At 39.8% G+C, this 20,695-nt stretch overlaps 1 protein-coding gene across 1 annotated transcript in view; it reads left to right on the top strand.

Moving 5' to 3' along the window:
• CUBN (cubilin (intrinsic factor-cobalamin receptor)) overlaps positions 1–20,695 on the top strand; it is a 384,343-nt gene that overhangs the window by 186,961 nt on the left and 176,687 nt on the right. The window contains exons 29-31 of the mRNA XM_006872611.1: positions 4,285–4,466; positions 10,239–10,413; positions 14,877–15,046. Coding sequence (XP_006872673.1) covers positions 4,285–4,466; positions 10,239–10,413; positions 14,877–15,046 — 527 coding nt within the window. The remainder of the gene's footprint in view (positions 1–4,284; positions 4,467–10,238; positions 10,414–14,876; positions 15,047–20,695) is intronic.

The raw sequence follows: 20,695 nt of genomic DNA, 5'->3' as shown, positions 1-20,695 counted from the left end.
ACATGCCTGGCAATTATTGATTCAAACTCCAGAAACCAGTCACATTGGCCTGAGGAGATCGACAGTCAGATAAACCCTTCATGTGGGCTAGTGGAACTTCAGGGAGAGCCAAGAAACATCCCCCGTCAAGGTCTGACTGAAGCCGGAAGCTGACTCTCAGAAAAGAGGCTGAGAAATTCACTCTAGCCAAGCCCATCACCGTCCCCATCAGATTGTCTCCCTGCTGCAAAAGAAGGGAAGCCTATGGCTCACAACAGGACAGATAGGCAATGCCAGGTTATTTTACTGGAAAATCCAAATATTACTCAGTGAATTATGGGGCGACTAAACCTGCCATCCTCCTCCCTGGTGTGGCAACTACAGGACTGAACCATGATTGTATAGAAATTATTGACCAAGTATTTTCCAGCCAACCTGACCAGTTGAACTGTATTTAGTGGACTAGACATTGTTCGTGGACAGAAGTGGTTGCGTGGGGAAAGGGACTCGGATAGCAGGGTGTGTAATAGTAATCTTACAAGACCGGGTAGAGGCAATAGCCCTCCTGCTGGGGACCTCCGCTCAAAAAGCTGAGTTGATTGCACTGACAAGGGCATTAGAAATATTGACAAGAAACACTGTAAATGTGTACCCAGACAACTTGAGTGGAACTGAAACAGAAGGATTTAAGAGAGAGATTAAAGGATGAAAAATAAATAACAGAATTGTTCTGGTTCTCAGAGGTTAAAAACTAGAAAGTAAATGGCAATAAAATGATTCTGATGTAAGCTAATGTTCTCCCATGTAAACTATCACAGCCAGATAGTGAACTAGTGGGCCTCATTTTCCTGGATGATACTTATTAGGTCAGTTGGCACGTGCTGATGGGTATATTGCCAGAGTATGGGGGCAGTAGTTTTCTTTTCTACCCTGACTTCAACTATGCTTTTCAGTGTTTTGATAGCCTCCTTCCACTAGTTCACTGTCTAGCTGCATGGGCCTCAAAGGGGGGAATGAGGCAGGCAGACCTGCGGAAATAGACACTGGCCCCCATGTCCTCCAGGCTCATAGCTCATTTCTGGAGCAAAGTTCACATTTTGGGAAATAAGCAAAAGACCACCTCCGCCTCATGTGATTATCCAGGTTAATCTCCTGTTCCTGACACACCTGACTCACCTCTGGGAGGGAACAGAGCCCCGAGCTAATGTTTATCTGCTTCCACTTCTGTAACTGCTTGCTTGTATGCTCATACATCCTTCCCTGCCGCATGTTTGAACCAACCAATCTCAGGTAGCCCCATGAAGCTGTTGGCCCCCACTAACCAATCCCAAATAAACTCATATATGCACCCCTATTCCCTATAAAATATCCTCACAAAGGGAAGACAGGGCTCAGCCTCTGGATACGAATCCGCTGAGCCATGTGCTGGCACAATAAAGCCCTTTCTTCGTTACAACCCGCGTGGTGTTGGCAATTCTTTCAGAGCGATTCTGGTAACAGTGTTGGAGGAGAATATTGAAAGTGCCATGGGCTGCCAAAAGAATAAACAAATCTGTGTTGGAAGAAGTACAGCCAGAGTGCTTCTTGGAGGCCAAGATGGTCAAACTTCATCTCTCATATTTCGGATATATTTCGGATATATTGTCGGGAGAAGGATACCATGTTTGATAAGGTAGAGGGTCAGAGAAAAAGAGGAAGGCCCACAGCGAGATGGATTGGCCAAGTGTCAGCATCAATGGGCTCAAGTGTGGCAACAATTGTGAGGTTGGGCCAGGACTGGGTAGTGTTTCCTTCTGTTGTACTTAGGGTCTTTATGAGTTGGTACCGACTCGATGGCACCTAACAAAAACAACCTTTTATGGCTATTATGAGTATTGAAATAGTTAATACATGTTGCAGTTGTAATGATTTGCCTTTATTACTTTTCAAGATATAAACTCATGATAAACATTAATTAAAATATATGCTGTTATATTGTTCTTTTGAAATTGACTCAATGATAGCAGAATGGGTATTTTTCCTTTGGTTGTATTTTATATATTCATTGCATTTTTTAAATATTAGATGTAAGTTTCCCTGGGTCAAAATGTAGAATTTACTCTAAAACAACAACAACAAAAAGAATTTATTTTTTAAACTAGTTTTAAGCTCACAGAAAAAGCACAGAGAACCTACAGAGAGCTCCTGCATCCCCACATGCATGCTATTTCTTTTATTACTAACACCTCGCATTAGCACTGAGTAAATATCAATATACATTATTACTGACAGAAGTTCATGAAACATTAGCATTCACTGTGTGGTGCAGGTCTATGGATTTGGGCAAATACATAATGCCCCATTTCCATTATTATAGCGTCATCTAGAAAAGAAATACAGGAAAATTGTCCCACCATCCACTTACTTATTCCTTCCACTTTAACCCCAAGAAACCACTGGTCTTTTTACTATTTGTATAGTTTTGTCTTTTCTAGAATATATGCTTCGGAATTTCATGGCATATAGATTTAGTTAGTTTGTTTTTTGTTTTTAGACTGGCTTCTTTAACTTAGCAATATGCATTTAAGGCTTCTGTTTGTCTTTTCATGGCTTTATAGCTCATTTCTTTTATTGCTAGGCAATGCTCCAAAAATAGTTTGTTTATTCATCCATCTAATGAAATATACCTTGACAATTTCCAATTTTTGAACATGGATGTTATAAACAGGTTTTTGTAAGCAGTTTTTTTCTGTGGAGGGGGGACATGGTTTTTGACTCATTTGGATAAATAGGAATTCAATTGTTGGATCTCATGTTAAACTTCGCAAAAAGCTGTCAAACTGTCTTCCAAAATGACTGTACTGTTTTGCATTCCATCACCAATGAATTTGAGTTCCTATTGTTCCACATTCCAACCACCATTTTATGTTGTCAGGGTTTGGGATTTTAGTCATTCTAAATTGTGTGCTTTGGTATTACCTTGTTATTTAAATTTGTAGTTCCCATAGGCATATGATGTTGAACATCTTTTCATTAACTATTTGATTTTCCTATATCTTCTCCACCATAGAAATGAGACTGTCTGCGCTCATAAAGATTTACAGTCTCAATAAACCTTAAGGAGCTGTTCTACTCTGTTCTGTAAGTCAAAATCAACTCAGTGGCAGTGGGTGATTATATCTTCTTTGGTGTCTTTTACCCATTTTTTTATGAGGTCTTTTGTTTCCCTGTTGTTGAGTTTTCGGAGTCCTGGTGTGGTGCTGTGGGTTAATGTGCTGGACTGCAAAGTTGGTTTGACTGCAAGGTTGGTGGTTCAAGCTCACCAGCCACTCCTTGGAAACCCTATATGGGGTAGCTATGGGTTGGAACTGACTCAATGCCACTTAACAAAAACAAAAATATTGTTGAGTTTCAAGCATTGTTGCTTTTTTTTTTTTTTCCATTCTCTTAACCTTGTCTTTCACAGAACAGAAGTTCTTAATTTTAATAAAGTCCTACTTATCAAGGGAGTCCTGGTATGGTGCTGTAAGATACACACTAGACTGCTAACTGCAAGGTTGGCAGTTCAAACCCACCTGCCACTTCTCAGAAACCCTATACAGGATCACTATGAGTTAAAAATGACTCAGCAGCACTTGACAGCAAAACCTTATCAATATTTTTTTCTCTCACGAATCATGTTTTTGGTTAGGACTTATTATTATTGTCTTTCACATAGTCATACAAAGCTCACTTAGAATTCTAGTTGTTAATGTGAAGTGAGTTTAGAATAATTTATCCCAAACTTGTAGTTTTATATAGATTAGAAAACTGAAGACCCAGAGACTTGGAGTCAACATGTCCAACACTGCTCACATACCATGTAATTCTTATTGAAACATAATGAAGAAAATATAAAAATGATGACATTGTGAAAAGAATTTATCAGAGATTTGATAAAGTTAGCATAATAACTGAAAGTTATTGTACCAAATGATATAATTGGTGCTTTTTAAGAAAGCTGTAGCTGTGATTTTTTTTATATAAGTATATAATTATTACTTTATTAGAATTTTATGATTTTTCTCCAAAATTAACTGTTGGAGCCGTGGTGTGGTACGGTGGGCTAATGCACTGGACTGCAAAGTTGGTTTGAACTGTAAGGTCAGTCAGTGGTTCAAGCTCACCAATTGCTCCTCAGAAACCCTATACAGAGTCTCTGTGAGTTGAAACTGACTTTATGGCACTTAACAACAACATTCTTGATTATCTTTTTTATCATTTGAGGTTTTTTTTTCCGATTGCTGATCCCTACATGAAACTGACTGAGTCTTGCCCTTTAAACAGGTTGTGGCGGAGAGCTTTTTGGGGAAACAGGCTCCTTCAGCAGCCCAGGGTATCCTAACAGGTACCCGCCCAACAAGGAGTGTATCTGGTACATTAGCACAGCCCCGGGAAGTAGCATTCAGCTCAACATCCATGACTTTGATGTGGAGTATCATGCAAGCTGCAACTATGACTCCTTGGAGGTAAGAATTTAGATTGTTTTTAAGCGTATCCTAAGATTTGGGGTAGAACTGAAAGTCACTCTGCAAAGATTTCCAAATATTTTCTAGTAGCCAGCACTATTCTGTCCATAGTATTCAATAACAACCTTTCATAAATAACATGTTCTCAGACATCTGGGTTATGATCTTAGGTGGTGATGTCAGCAAGCAAAACTGAGGAAGAGTGAAAGAGGAAGAGCCAATTAAGGGTATCTTTATGGTCAGCTGGAACTCTCTGAGAGCCCACATAGAGTGCTCTTGAGAATTGTCCCTCTTAAAGGACCTATTGCCATAGCATTGGTCCCTTAACTCCCATCCCCATTGGTTAAAGGCTGCACCAGTCTCAGCAGAAAAAAGTATTTGAACAGCAGAATGCAGAGAATAGGGGTGGAACACTGGCAGCAAACATAGGAACTGCTTCACCCTCCCCACCCCCCACCCCACCCCCACACACAGGGGTAGCTGAGATCTGAGGTGGGTTGACTCAGTATAAGCACAAAAAGCATCTGCTACAGATGACTATTTTCTCAAAGGTTAAATAGTGTGAAGCACTTGAAAAAAAGCTTTTTGAAAATTCCTACAAAGGTTTTTACCTCGTAATGAAACTGACCTTTGAAAATCTTGAGACCAAAAGGTGATTATAATCAGCTTTTTATTGTAGGAATCTAGTAGTGTGGCACTGTTGGCTAAACACTGAAGTGCGAAACACAAGATTGCCAGACCAAACCCACCAGTTACTCCTCAGAAACCCTATCCAGGGTTCCTATGAATGGAACCCACTCAACAGAACTTAACAACAACATCAAAAGTCATTATAATGATACATACCAGTAAAACCTTCTGAGAACTGAAAGGTTGGCTGTTTGAAGCTACCCAGCCACTCCTTGGGAGAAAAACTTAGTGATCTGCTTCTGTAAAATTGTTGCTGTTGTTAAGTCCCACCAAGTCAGTTCTGACTCATAGCAATGCTTCATAGGGTTTCTGAGGAGCAGCTGGGGGTGGGAGTGGGGTTGAACCACCGACCTCATGGTAAGCAGTCGAGTGCTTATCCTACAGCACCACACTAGGACTCCAATACTCCATGTTCTCCATCACAAAACCACTGATAAATGCAGTGTGAGGGATACTGAAAAGAGTGGCATATATTTTATGGAAATCTTTAACACTTAAAAACTTTATTAAATCACACAATATGCTATTTCCTTGGAAAAAAATGGAGTTCTGCATCATCTCCTCATTACTCAGGTCTTTCTACAGGAGGGTAACACTGAAGTCCATTAAGTCAGACACAGCGATAACATCCTTGGGTCAAAACCCAGCCCTGTCTTCATGACGTGCATCTGCCAACTCATAGCTGAGGACAAACAGCTGCTTTTTTAAAAGACAGAACAAGATGCTTCTCAAAAATCACACTCACAGTGTGAAGTAGTAGTGACGTTCACATGTTCAGAGGGTCTCTCTTGCCCACATGGATATTTCTTGGTTGCCTAAAACCCTTTAACACTTAGAAAGAGCTGGCAGTACAATTTCTCCAGCAACGTGTCATGTTCTGAACTCTTCATTTTCATATTCCAACGTGCTTGTGATTGTTGCCCACTTGGCAAAATGTAAATGGATTCATTGTGCTTTTGGGCTTTGTCATATTCATTACATGAGAAAACACAGATTGAGGCTGTTCCCAGAACGCAGCCTCTGGCACAGAGGAACAAAACCAGGGACTTCAGGCAGTGGCGTTTAAGGGAGGGTCCTGTGACAGCACAGAATTGAAGGAGGGGAGAGGCCACAGTGGGCTCAGGGCTTTATTAGGACAAGCTGGCAAGGCACTGGCTCCACCCATGTCCCAGCAAAAGCAGGGCTGGGGTGTGGTGGGGGTGGGGCAGATATTTAAAATATTTGGGGAAGGTTATTTTTTCAAACTCAAAGGAGCAATTCTCTTCATCTTTATTTACAAGTCCTGCTTCCACTACTTTGATTCTACAAATGTTCGAATCAAGTGGACAGTGCTGTGGTATTTGGACGGATAATGATAAAATGATTTTTACCTCTATCTCTAAGACCTTAGAGGCTGATAATGTGTTAGCAGTAGGCTTTGAAATTTGTCATCCTTGGTGAATATGTGAGTAGGGTAAGCACTGGACTGCTAACTTCATGGTTGACAGTTCAAACCCATTAGCTGCTCCACAGGAGAAAGATGAGATTTTTTGCTCCTGTAAAGATTAACCACCTTGGAAACCCTTTACAGGGCTGCTATGAGTTGTAATTGACTCAAAGGCAGTGTGATGGATATGTGGACTGGAAACACTGCTAACTCTCTAGGCTCACATATTCTAAACTGGCACATTTTTTTCTTTCATTTTCAGTGGAGAGCATCTGGGTTAAACCTTATTGTCATCATGAATTAGGCTTGCCTTGAGTTTCACCAAGTTTAACCTGGAGTTTTGTTCCCTGAAAAATCAGAGTCCAGTAAATGGCCAGTTGCATAAAGCAAGGGTGCTCCCTTACTCATAGCCCTGGAATGCTGACATGATTGTAACAATAAATGGAGCTAACAAGCAGAAAGAAATGTTCAAAACAGATTAAAACCATAGACTTGAAATGTTCTCTGCCCTGAGCATTCACTCAAATCAGATTTGGTTTTTATCTCTGTTCATCAGACTACATGTTTTTCTCCTACACTTTAGTCATATGCTGTAGTCGAATGAACCACACCCTGAAATTGTTTCCATCTTTTTTCCTCTTTTTAAGAGTCATGTGGTAACGATTGGTTTTATTTGTGGAAGCTCAAAGTACCATTCAATTGTTTTTGTCATGGAAACCCTGTGGCTGGTTTTGCTCCAGTCTTTGTGAAGGCTCTATAGAGAACAACCTGAACAGACATAAGGCAGAAAAGGAAATCAATCCACTCCTTGGTGCAATAAACCAAGACAATTGCTTGGTTTGGGCACTAAGCTCGGTCTAGACTCTCTCCAGTGGTTATTTGTGAGTGCTGTCCCATAAAAGGAGAAGCGAATGTTGAAAGTGGCAACATTTATTCTTCAGGAAGTTTCTAGGCCCAGCCAACTCCTTTGTACCCATTACATTTATAATCTCAAGGGGGACCCAGGAGCAGAGAAAACAAAGAGTATTTTGCCCACAGGCTACTTTTCATTGTTAGAATAAAACCCTCTCCAAATGTTCTCTTCAAATATATGCTGTATATTGGGCTCAAATGATTAGAAGCACATGCGTTCAATTTAAGCCGGGGAGGGGGGGGGGCTGTTCCCTTGGCAAGGGGGTGGGGTAGTCTTGGAAATGTGGAAGTGCAGGAAACTAGAGGAAGTGAGGAAGGCTCCTTGCAGGTTTCTTTCCTCCATTTGCCTATGTGTACGTGTAGAGGGCCACACAGGGCTCTTCCTCAAGTCTTAGAAGGCCACACAAACATCAGTTCCTCCCTAATGAAAATAAGCCTGGAGCAGTCAGCCTGCTTCATTCCTTTGCAATTACAGTCCTTGTGCTCACCCCTCTGTGGAACAGCAGTTTCATTCATTTTGGCCTTTCCCTCCTGGCTGGGGGGGAATTCATCAGACAAAGAAATCATTATAGATTCAAATCACATACTCCTCCCCCAAAGTAGACTTCTTATTCTCACAAACTCTCCCCCAGAAACACTTGAGTGATTCCCACATGGGTCAGCAAGCCAGAGGATGGGCCAGTGCCCAGGGTGCATAAGGAATGAGGGGACAGGGACCTAGAGGTTGGAGAGGGCCACTGATAGGCTGGGTACTAGGCACAACTTTCACTGACAGCTGCTTTTCCTGGTTCTGGCCTGCCATATGCAAGGGAGACAGGATGGGAAGGGTGCACATAGCAGTATACCTGGACACTATCCTCAACTCTCACCACACACGTGCTTTCTCCTACACATACACACACACACGCACACACACACACAAAATCTAAGCAGAGCCCAGAGGAGATTGTGAAACCTGTGTGTGAGGTGTCCTGGAGGCCTGTGCTGAACAGAACTGAACTTGCCTGCAGGATGATGCATATGAATGTGACCAATGGGTCACTTATTAAAATGGAGGAATGTGTCACTGAGAAAGAGTGTGTCTCAAATCCAGTTAGTTTCAAATTTCGGGAAGCCTAGGAAGTTGGAGGAGTCCTGGTGTGGCGCTGTGGGTTAATGCGCCAGACCATAAAGCCTTTTGAACTGCAAGGTCGGTGGTTCCAGCTCACCAGCTGCTCCTCAGAAACTTTATACAGGGTTGCTATGGGTTGGAACTGACTCGACTTGACGGCACTTCACAACAACAAGGAGATTTGAAGCCAAGTGAGATAAATCTAGAAGGAACCATCCATACTTTTGCTCAGGAATTGCACAGTTTGATGATATTGGTCAGGTTTTAGGGAGCAGACATGTGGAGGCTAGCCACGGGGAATATCTGTAGGATTCCTTTCTTGTGAATATTGCAGAACACTCTGAAGAAGCAAAAACATTCTAGTCAATGCCTAATTTTATAAAATCTTAACAATATCACTGGAAAACCAATAGCCTTCCATGACCTCAACTTCTAGGTATCAAGTGTCTTTATTGTTGTTGTTAAGTACCGTGGAGTTGGTTCCGACTTATAGCGACTCTGCACAGGGTTTCCAAGTCTACAAATCTTTATGGAAGTAGAAAGCCTCATCATTCTCCCATGGATCAGCTGATACTTTTGAACTGCCGACCTTGAGGTTAGCAGCCTGATTCGTACCCATTACGCTATCAGCTAGCATTATTTGTATGTGCTATGGAGTCTTAAGGAGCTCTGGTAGAGTAGTGGTTACGAATCAGGCTGCGAACTGCAAGGTGAGCAGTTCAAACCTGCCAGCTGCTCTGTGGGAGTAAGATGAGGCTTTCTGCTCCCGTAAAGATTTACAGCCTTGGAAACCCTACTCATGGTCACTATGAGTTGGAACCGACTCAACAGCACTTAACAACAACATGGAGTCTTGGTGTGGTGCTGTGGGTTAATATGTTAGACTGCAAAGTCAGTTTGAACTGCAAGTTTGGTGGTTCAAGCTCACCATTCGCTCCTTGGAAATCCTCTAGAGAGTCGCTATGGGTCAGAACCGACTCTACAGCACTTCAAAACAATAACAACATGGAGTCTTAATGTGGCACTGTGAGTTAATGCTCCGGACTGCAAAGTCGGTTTGAACTGCAAGCTCACCAGTCGTCCCTCAGAAATCCTATACATAGTCACTATGGGAACCACCTTGACTTTTAACAACAAACAACAATAAGCCAGAACCAAACCCATTACCTTTTGTGTCAATTCCCACCTTTACTGACCCTGCCACATCATTCTCACACAGAGCAGATGGTGGATTCAAACCACTGTTCTTGTAGTTAGACCTTTTACTTAGTGGCCATATGCTTAGCCACTGCACCTTCATATGTGCTATAGGAATTAGGAGATCAAACTTGATACTGTATTACCTATATAGTCTCTGTTAAAGAAAGCAAGAAGTCCCTCAAAGACAGAAAAGAGAGACTGATGAGTCAAACAGGAATTCCTTGGGTGGTTGACTTGGGTATTCCTAAAGCAGAGAAGTGCCCTTAAAAATCCAACTCAAGTTTATAGCTCATCCCCACCCTGTGAAGTTGAGATTGTAATCTCTAATCATAAAAGAATTCAAGAGTTGGTTGTAGAAAGGAGTCAGGGGAAGTGTTGTAATTGCTTAAATATATCCTTTAATTTGAGCCCTTTTTTCTACACTCCATCTTAGATCTACGGGGGTCCTGATTTTCATTCTCCCAGAATAGCCCAACTATGTGTCCAAAGATCAGCTGAAAACCCCATGCAGGTCTCCAGCACTGGAAATGAGCTAGCAATCCGGTTTAAGACTGACAACTCCATACATGGGAGAGGCTTCAATGTCTCATGGCAAGCAGTCCCTGGAGGTGAGTGAACCAAGGCAGTAAGTGTCTCAAAATGCTTAAGCTGAGCCCTTGTGAAAACTTCATCAAATGATTGGAGAAAGGTATTATGAAGTTGATGTCTTGACAATTTCATGACTTCCCACATGGTGAATATTTCTTTGACATATCATCTTCCCATTAAAAAAATGCAATAGAGTTTAATTTCCTGAGTCATTACAAATGTGAAAACTAGTCTACAATCCATGCTGAGAACAGAAACAAGGGACTTGGTTTGACTTATTTAGTCTCCAAGGAACTTGTGCCTATTTAACCAGCTTCAGATTTTTATATTAGCAAACTGGTAAGTTGCCTCATGCCATAGGTGTGGCACTATAGGATACACACTGGACTGCAAACCACAAGGTTTGCGGTTGAAATCTACCAGATGTTCCTTGTAAACCCTATATAGGGTCACTATGATATGGAATTGACTCAATGGCACTTAACAACAACAGTCTTATTTTGAAGTCGACAGTTCAAATGCACCAGCTGCTCCTCAGTGTTTTTTATGAGTTGGATCCAACTTGATGGCACTTGACAACAACTTAGCATAGATTGAGTACAGTGACTCCCAACAAAAAGCCCTGAACTATAAACCACAAGGTTTGAGGTTCGAGTGTGTCAGCCATTCCATGGGTGAAAGATGAGGCTTTTTGCCCCCTCGAAGATTTAAATTGCAACCAGCTAGATGGCGTATAACAGCAACAACAGCATAGATGCCTGGGTTATTGGCCAGTGCCAAGAAGGAAAATATTGAATTTTTAAATTCCAAGGAATTATTGTGTATGTTATTTAGTGATTGGAGGAGTCCTGATGTGGTGCAGTAGGATAAGCACTGGACTGCAAGGTCGATTTGAATCACCATATTGAAGGTTCAAATTTATCAGCTGCTCTTTGGAAACCTTATACAGGGTCACTATGAGGAAGAACTGACTGAAAGGCACTTAACAATGACAACAATATATAGTGACTTTCTATTCAAAAATCTTAGGCAGTCTATATAAATCAATTAGTACAGATTTTTATCCGAACAAACTATGGCATAAAATATTTCGTTGTTGTTGTTTGCCGCCAAGTTGGTTCCGATCCATAGGGACCCAGGATAGGATTTCCAAGGAGTGTCTGGTGAGCTTGAACTGCTGACCTTGTGATTCAAACCAACTTTGCAGTCCAGTGCATTAACCCACAGTGCCACACCAGAATTCTATACAAGTACTAAAAACAGTCATATTTAGTGAATGCTTCCATATGCCGGGTGTTTTAAAAACTATTATATAAGAATTATTTCATTTTATCTCTGAAGAAAGTACATCTCATATCCTCATTTTAGTAAAGAAGAAATGGAAATTTACAGAATAGTGACTTGCCCAAAGTCATACAGCTAAGTGGAGATATGTGATCCCAGGCTATCTGAAGGCCTCACATCTTCCACTGGAAGATAATATAGTCAGTAAATTAGATCTCTCATAAAGTTAGAATTACGTGAATCTAATTACAATAAACTATATACAATGTTGTTGTTGCTGTTGTTATTAAGTGACATGAAGTTAGTTCAAACCCACAGAGGAACAGCTAGTGGGTTTGAACCACCAACTTTGTGGTGAGCAGTCTAGTACTTATCCTACAGTACCACACCAAAATTCCAGAATGTTTAGATTGTATAAACATAATTCTTGATTATTGGAAACTAGTATGGAATTTTTGATATCTGTCTACATGTCTGTTTGTATTATACACACTGCACGTGGCTCATACGTCTAAGCAGCAATGAAACTGATAGTAATGAAGACTTCATCCAGTGGAGTATTGGGAGGGTTGAAGCCAAGTGAGATAAAGCTCAAGGGAACCATCTACACTTTTGCTCGGGAATCACACAGTTTGATGATACAGGTCAGGTGTTTAGGAGTGGACATGTGGAGAGCAGGTACAGGGAGTATCTGCAGGATTCCTTTCTTATGAATATTGCAGAACACACTTAGAGTTGCATTGCTCTGAAGAAGCAAAAACATTCTAGTCAATGCCTAATTTGATAAAATATCCAGGCTACAGAGTAGGTGCAAAATCCTAACAATATCACTGGAAGGTCAATAGCTTTCTGTGACCTCAACTTTCAGAAATCAATTGTCTGTATACTTGCATTAGTCGTATGTGCTATAAACCAAAACAAGCCCACATTACTTTTGAGTCAATTCCAACCTTCAATGACCCTACAGAACAGGGTAGAACTGCTGCACAGGATTTCCAAGGTTTTAAATATCTATGAAAGCAGATTGCTACATCTTTCTCACACAGAACATGTAGCTCAGACTTCTAAGCAGCAATAAAACAGGTAGCAGATAGAGGACTTCATCCAGTGGTGGCAACAACACTGGTGTTACTTACGTTCATCCAGTGAGATTGAGCCACGCACATCAAGACACTTAGAGAGTGTGAGCAAAAAGAAAGCCATTATTACTATTGTAGAAAGCGAATGGTAAAGGAACAGATTACTATGGCCAGATGGCTTCACACACACCCCTCTCCAACACACATATACATAGCTCACTTTGTAAGAGAGGAACCTGTTTATGACTAACAAGAATGTGCTCCGTTTACCCTTCCCCCAAATACTTATATCACTTAGCAGGTATGTCATAGTTGAGGTTAAATGCTGTGTTCATGTCATCACTGCTTCTGACTCCTGCCATATTACCTGGGGTCCAAGATGCCCCAGAGATCTGTGTATCTCCCGCCATGCCCTACTCTGTTATTGGGTCTAGCATCGCTGGCTCTGCCTTAGTGTAGAAAGACCCCGGCACAGGATCTTCTGAGCCTCTACAAACAACCCCTGCCCAGAGCTGACTAGCTTCTCCCCATGGACTGACTATCCCACAAAGTCTCTGTTTCTCCATGAGTCAATTAGCCCACCATCTATACCCACATGTATTATAGCTATTTTATCTGGGTCTCAGCACAGGATTTCAGGGTTCAAGAGATGCTCTCCAGTCCAGGCTTTTGATGGTCATGAGTTTCCCCAGAAACCTCCATGAGATTGGCTTCTATGCATGCAATTTCAAGGCCTGGCCTTGCCAGCAGGACCACATAAGCTGCTTATGTAGCTAGTACATAGACCAATCACTTTCAAGAGTGCACCCTGACCAGTCATTGTGGGAAAACTGCAAACTCAAGGCCAGAAAGGCCATATATAAGAGAAACCCACTGTGCAGCTATACCATCATGAAACCAAGAAATATTGGGTCACAGATATAGGTATTCTACCAATAGGTACTTTATAACATCATGGTAGTGGTGGTGTGCTGTGGAGTCGGTTCCAACTCATAGTGATCCTGCATAGGATTTCCGAGGCTATAATCATTACAGGAGCAGAAAGCCTCATCTTTTTCCTGCAGAATAGCTGATAGTTTTGAACTCCTAATCTTAAGGTTAGCAGTTCGACTCGTAACCACTACACTACCGGTGCTCCTTTATAACAGCATAGAAGTTTAAAAAAAAAAAAGCTATACTTGGTTCAGAATATTTTTTTTTCTTTGAATTTTATTTTATTTTGTTGAGATATGCACAGCAAAATATATACCCATATATGTAGTAATTTCTGCGGGTACAATTTAAAGATGTTGATTTCATTCTGAGTTGTACAATCATTCTCACCCTCTCTGAGTTGTTCCTCCCTCATTAACATAAACTCAATGTCCCTTAGAGTTTCCAGCTCATCTTTTGAGTTGCTGTTATCAATTTGATCTGATATAAATAATTCTTAAAAGAGTATAAATGCTCAATGTAAACTTTTTTTTTTTTCCACTAGTTAAGCTGAACTGCTGTTTGGTTTAAGAAGACTTCAGAGGATATTTTTGGTTTAAGGTTTAAAGATGATCACTGGACAATAGTTTTCAGGGGTTTATCTTCCTTCCATGATTCCAGTTATATCTAGAACTATGAGAATTTGAAATCCTGCTCTACATTTCTACCCTTCTCTCTGTAGTTCAGGGTTCTGTGAAATCTTTGCTCAAAATGGCCAATAATGGTAGCCACTGAATATTATATTTTTATATAGTAGATATTAAATTATTTATAATAACAAACCAGTGGATTATAAATATTCTTGGAAGATGTCTTTTTCTGATAGTATGCTATATTTTTAGAGAACAGTGAAAACGTTCTCTTTGCTTTATGAAAACATGTCATTTTCACTTATTATAAAATTTTTTTTATCACCATTAGCATCAATATTTACCGTGTTTGAAGTATTTCCTTAGTGTTGTTCATGTCATCCTTTATTCTGTTGGTATAAATGAATCAGTGCAGGATATTTAGTTCTTTAAAATGTCTAGTATAAACTCAATCAAACTAGTAGCTAAGCAATGAAAGATTGGTCTCTGGTAATCAGTAATGGTGTAGAGTTTTATATGTCAGAGAATCGTCTTTTAGTCAGTATTTCTCATTCACAGGTTGTGGTGGCATTTTCAAGATTCCCAGTGGAGAGATTCATTCTCCAAATTACCCTAATCCTTACAGGAGTAACACTGAATGTTCCTGGGTCATTCAGGTTGAAAGAAACCACCGTGTTCTTTTGAACTTCACAGACCTTGACCTCGAACCTCAGGATTCTTGTGTTATGGTAAGTGACAGAAATTTCAAGCATTGTCTCCAGTCATACTAGGGCCAAAGCACTGCCATATGGAACTCATTTAGTGGATGTATTGGTATATACCTTTTCAATGTCAAGTCATTGAAAACTCAACTATTAGGACATTTGATAACTTAAACCATAAGGACATTTACTTTTATCTACCAAAAAGTTGTTGTTGTTGTTAAGTACTATCAAGTTGGTTCCAACTCATAGCAATCCTGCACAGTGTTTCTGAGGCTATAAATCTTTACAGGAGCAGAAAGCCTCATCTTTCTGCCACAGAACCACTGGTAGTTTTGAACTGTTGACCTTGAAGTTAGCAGCCTGACTTGTAACCAGTATGCTACTAGAGATCCTTACAGCTAATTTTCTGCTCTACTATCCTTAGTGTGATGGATCTTCATTTTTGCTTGTTATATTATTGTAAGAAAAGTCTGTAAAAGTTTTAAACATCCTGTGTAAGTCCAAATTTAGAGAAAGGGAGAAGGAAGACATAATGTCAGTTGTTTCTGCTGGGTTTTTTTTCCTTTACTGAGAAAGGGAATATTTTCACAAAAGCCCCTTCCTGCCTCACATATCATTGCTCTGGATGAACTATAAGGAGAATTAGGAAAATAAACATCTGTCCAAGTGACAGGTTTATCATGCTGTTGTTAAGTGCCCTCAAATCAGTTCCAACTCAGAGCAACCTTGTAGAGAGTTTCTGAGGAGCAGCTGGTGGGTTTGAATGTTGTGGTTAACAGTTCAGTACTTATCCTAAAGTGCCACACCAGGACTCCTAGATACGTTTTATTTAGCTTCTGTCTCTCCAGGTTTTACCTTGTTGAGATCAGCATATCACTATATGCTACTTGGATAAATCGATGTTCTGATAAAACAGAATACATTTCATGATGGGGGTGAAGGATAAGACATGTGACTATTGTTGTTGTTAAGTGCCATTGAGTTGGCTTCCTTTCATAGTGACCTTGTGTAGGGTTTTCAAGGAGAGGCCTCTGGTGAGTTTAAACCTCCAACACTGGTTCAAATCAACCTCGAAGTTTATCCAAAACGAAACATCAAGTGACAAGATACAACAGAGTAGAATTGTGCCCTACTGTTTGCAAGGCTGTAATGTTTACACAAACATACTGTTACGTCTTTCCTGTGTAGAGCATTCAGTGGGTTTGAATTGTCGGTGTTGTGGTTAGTGGCCAAGTGTTTAACCACAACACCATTAGGGCTTTTTCATTAGTTGGTTAAATGACAAAAAGTTTCTGCTACTCTCATCTGTTTTCACCTGAAACTAATATTTGTTGCTTAGTGTGGAGGATCAGCACCGGACTGCAAACTATGAGGTCGGCAGTTCAAACCCACCATCTGCTTTATTTTGAAGTTTTCTTTTTGTCTTTAATTTACATTGTTTAGTTACCTGATTTTCTAACAAAACATTTTCCATCTTTAACATTGTATCTATAAATATTTCTCCAAATATAAGCCAAGTATCTTGATTAATTGGTCTTTTAATTTCTTAACAGTGTCCTACATAAACTGAAACTGGCTAGTTTCTTCAAATTTGATTCAAGAAATCTCAAAAGTTTTTCAGAATATTCAAGTCTGTCTAATGGTGTGATTTCAAATATTATTTCATGAGATTAGATCATAGTCTACTTAAAATGTCAGTTGATTTATGACTGTATGCTAACCTTCTAAATGAATCTTCAGAGTCTAAGTAGACAAAGTATTGTACAAACTGTCATGTTCTCCATAATGTTAACTTGACTCAATTCTTCTAATGAACAAAACTAAAAATATTTGAATGGCTTTTAAAAGATACACAAGGTAGTCTGGACTTCGAGAGCCAATCTGAGAGAGATGTGATCATAGCATTGGGGACTAACTAATCTTGTTATCAGATTTGCCAGTCCACAGAGACAGAGTCCTGCTGTGGCACTGTAGGATAAGCACTGGACCGCAAGGTTCGTTTGAACTGCAAGATTGGCAGTTCAAATCCACGTACTGCTCCTCAGAAACCCTATACAGAGTCACTTTGAGTTGGAACCAACTCGACAGCACTTAACAGCAACAACAATACACAGAGATAGCATTTTTGTGAACTCTCAGGGAAAAGAGGACTATTGAGCGAAAGTGAAAGGCTTGAATAGGGTAGGAATTCTGTTAAATTCTCCTATATCTCAGTAAATGAAAGTAAAACATCCTGCAAAGGCAATAAGAGAATGCATCCCAGTTAGCAGTTACCTATCTTTCCCCCACAAAAATCTTAAATTCTGGAGTCATGAGAGGGGATCTTTTATTGCTAATGTATCCAGACATTTGGAATCTGGCAAAGATAATATAAAATCTTATTTAACGGGAGAAAACATCATCCTAGACCTTATTTCTACCAATAATCTTTCATATTCAATAGCCAGCATACAATCAAATACATTTAGATACATGTGATACAATATAATGTGAATAAGTTGCATAAACAACCAACAATGAAAACAAAAATCACTAATACATGCCAGATCAGATGCTGAAATTACCAGGCACAGATTGTTAAAACAATGATAATTGCCAACCTTATGTGGATAAAAGTCAAACTTCAGATTTAAACTTGAAACTTTTAACAGGAACTTCCAACTAATAAAAAGTGGCATTACAAATATGAATAAGACCCAATCAATAATTTTAGAACCAATAAAGACAAAAGCTTAATTGAAATCCTCAGTTGAAGTATCTATTGAAAACTTAGATATATTAAACACAGTTGAAGAGAACCATAGTGAACTGGAAGATAGGTTGGAAGAATCTCTATCCAGAAGAAGTCACCAATAAATAAGAGGATGAAAAATACAGAAGAGGGTAAGACACTTAACACTTAGAAAAGGTAAAACACGTATTTACTTTGAGTCTCAGAAAGGAGAGATAAATAATATTTGAATAAATTATGAAAAGTCCCAAACCTTGTGAAAGACATCAATTCACTGAAACAAGAATCCCAAGACAACAAAAATGGCAAAGCAAGATAAATAAAAAGAACATCCAACAAAACAAAAATGGCAGAGAAAGGGGAGCAAATGTTAAAGTCAGTATGAGGAGTGTTTGGCTAGATGAGGTAAATAAAAGATTATCTTCTAAGCATTGATGGATTGTATGCTAACTTTGCAAAAATAACCACCAAACAGGAACTCCATTCTCTCTTAAAATAGTCTTAAAGATTGAAGGTGAAAAAAAAAAAAAAAAGCCTTAAGGCAGAAGATAGGTCTTTAAAAGAAGTATGTATGGACCAGAGACAAATTGGCCATCTCACATTTTTGTCTGTGGTGGGCGTTTCTTTACCACTTGTCCTTGCCCCCAGTCTTTATGATGCCAGCCATAGTTTATTCCCTTAGGTAAAGTCCTAAAATCCATAGATTTCTGCATACAATTGTATGTGGCCAAAGCAAAACCTAAGTCAAAGGCACATCCAGCTTGACTGTGTTTTTTCCCTCCTGTGCTCATGAGGAGGGTTTCCCACCTACATGAAATATAAATACACAAATACATTTTCTATTAATCATTGCCCTGTCTCAGCATGCAGCTGGGCTGGGCTTGGCAAAGTGCAAAAGGAAGAAGTAGAAACTCAAAGATGATACTTCATAGTCATTGTTGTTGTTAGGTGTCATCGAGTCAGTTCTTACCCATAGTGTTCCTGTATAGGGTTTCCAAAGAGCAACTGGTGAGCTTGAACTGCCAACCTTGTAGTTCAAACTGACGTTGCAGTCCAGCGCATTAACCCACAGTGCCACGGCAGGACTCCTTCATAGGCATTAGTTGGTTATGTGCTATGGTGTTGATTCCAACTCATAGCGAGAGGTGGGAAAAGATAAAGTCAAATACAGGCCTGATAAATAAGACAGAATACAACACATCATAGTTCAAACAAGTTGTCAGAATCAGGGTCTCCATATGAAACAGTTGGAGTATACTAGACAGTGGACAGATGAGGCGTGCAGAAGCAGATGCCTCGAAGCACTTGAGTGAGATACTCTGTGGTGAGATGGACCTGGGGCTAAGACATTTTCTACTCATGCTACTTGGGTGAAAGTTAATCTTTCTGTATCAGTTTACTCAGCTAGGAAATGTGGATAATAGTAGCACCTGTGTCAGATTTGTTTTGGCGATATTTGAAACAATAAGTGTAGGTGGTCTGCTTATGATATAGAAAGTTCCACCATAGTCATAAAAATTCTAATGATGAGTGCCCTTAGAGAAGTATATTCAACATACAATGGAAGAAATAGAGGCACTGTGAATGCTAGAAGGAACAAAGGACTTAGGAGCCAAGGTCATCTTTCATCCTGAGCCTGGAGTTCTTCATAAAAGAAGAACGTACTTATGATCTTCCTCATAAAACATCACTTCCTATTTAATGGGAAAAAAACATTTTACAAAAACAAAGAAATGTGAAGTAAGAACTGTGCAAGTGAACTTGGGACAGACCTATGGTTGCACTACCCATAAACTGGAATAGAGATTTGCTATGAATGATAGTCAAGTGGACCCAGTTATAGAGATGGGAGGTCTTCAGAGTTTGAAACCACAGAAGGCAATGTCATGCTCCAAGTTGTATTTTATTGTCCAGGGACTCAGGAAGGCAGTTATTAAGCCACCAGCTATCTGTCTTAATAACCGTATGAACACTAGATGTGAAACTTACCATAAAGTCCAATATCTTACATAACACCTCTGCAGTGTAAGTTTATACAAAGCCAGTCATTCATTCTAGAGACATTATAAGTAACTTCTTGGACCTGTTGCTTAGACAGAGTCTTTTGCAAAGAGAAAAATATTCATCTGCCAATGATGCTGTCAGATTATGTTTGGTACAAAGAATTTTTAATACACTCAAATGTGTTATTCAATTTATTGTTGTTGTTAGATGCCACCAAGTCATAATGACCTTATGCACAACAGAATGTTACACTGTCTGGTCCTGCGTCAACCTCACTTTTGTTGCTACACCTGAGCACATTGCTGTTGCCACTATGCCAATCCATCTCATTAGGGGTCTTCCTAATTTTTGCTGACTCTACACTTTACCAAGCATAATGTCCTTCTCCAGAGACTGGTCCATCTTAATATTATGTGTGAAGTATGAGAGACAAAGTCTGTTCATCTTGGCTTCTAAGGAGCATTCTGACTGTATTTCTTCCAACACAGATTTGTTTGTACTTCTAGCAGTCCGTGGTACTTTTAATATTTTCCTATAACAGCATAACTCAAAAGCATCAATTCATCTATGGTCTTCTTTATACGTTGTGGAAAATACCATGGCTTGGGTCAGGAACACCTTAGTTCTCAAACTGACCTCTTTGCTCTTGAGCACTTTAAAGAGATCATGTGCAGCAGATTGGCCTAATATAAAATGTTGTTTGATTTCTTGACTGCTGCTTCCATGAGTGTTGATGGTGAATCCAAGCCAAATGAAATCTTGGACAACGTCAATCTTTTCTACATATGTTTTTGTGTTATTTGTTGGCCCAGTGTTGAGGGTTTTTGTTTTCATTAAATTGAAGTGCAACCAAAGGCTATGGTCTTTGATCTTCATCAGTAAGTATTTTAAGTCCTTTTTACTTTCAGCAAGCAAAGTTGTATCATCTGTATATCACA

Source organism: Chrysochloris asiatica, unplaced genomic scaffold (assembly GCF_000296735.1).
Source record: "Chrysochloris asiatica unplaced genomic scaffold, ChrAsi1.0 scaffold00206, whole genome shotgun sequence".
Taxonomy (NCBI): domain Eukaryota; kingdom Metazoa; phylum Chordata; class Mammalia; order Afrosoricida; family Chrysochloridae; genus Chrysochloris; species Chrysochloris asiatica.
The sequence above is the reverse complement of the archived record's forward strand: the minus strand, read 5'-3'. Positions and strand labels throughout refer to the sequence as shown.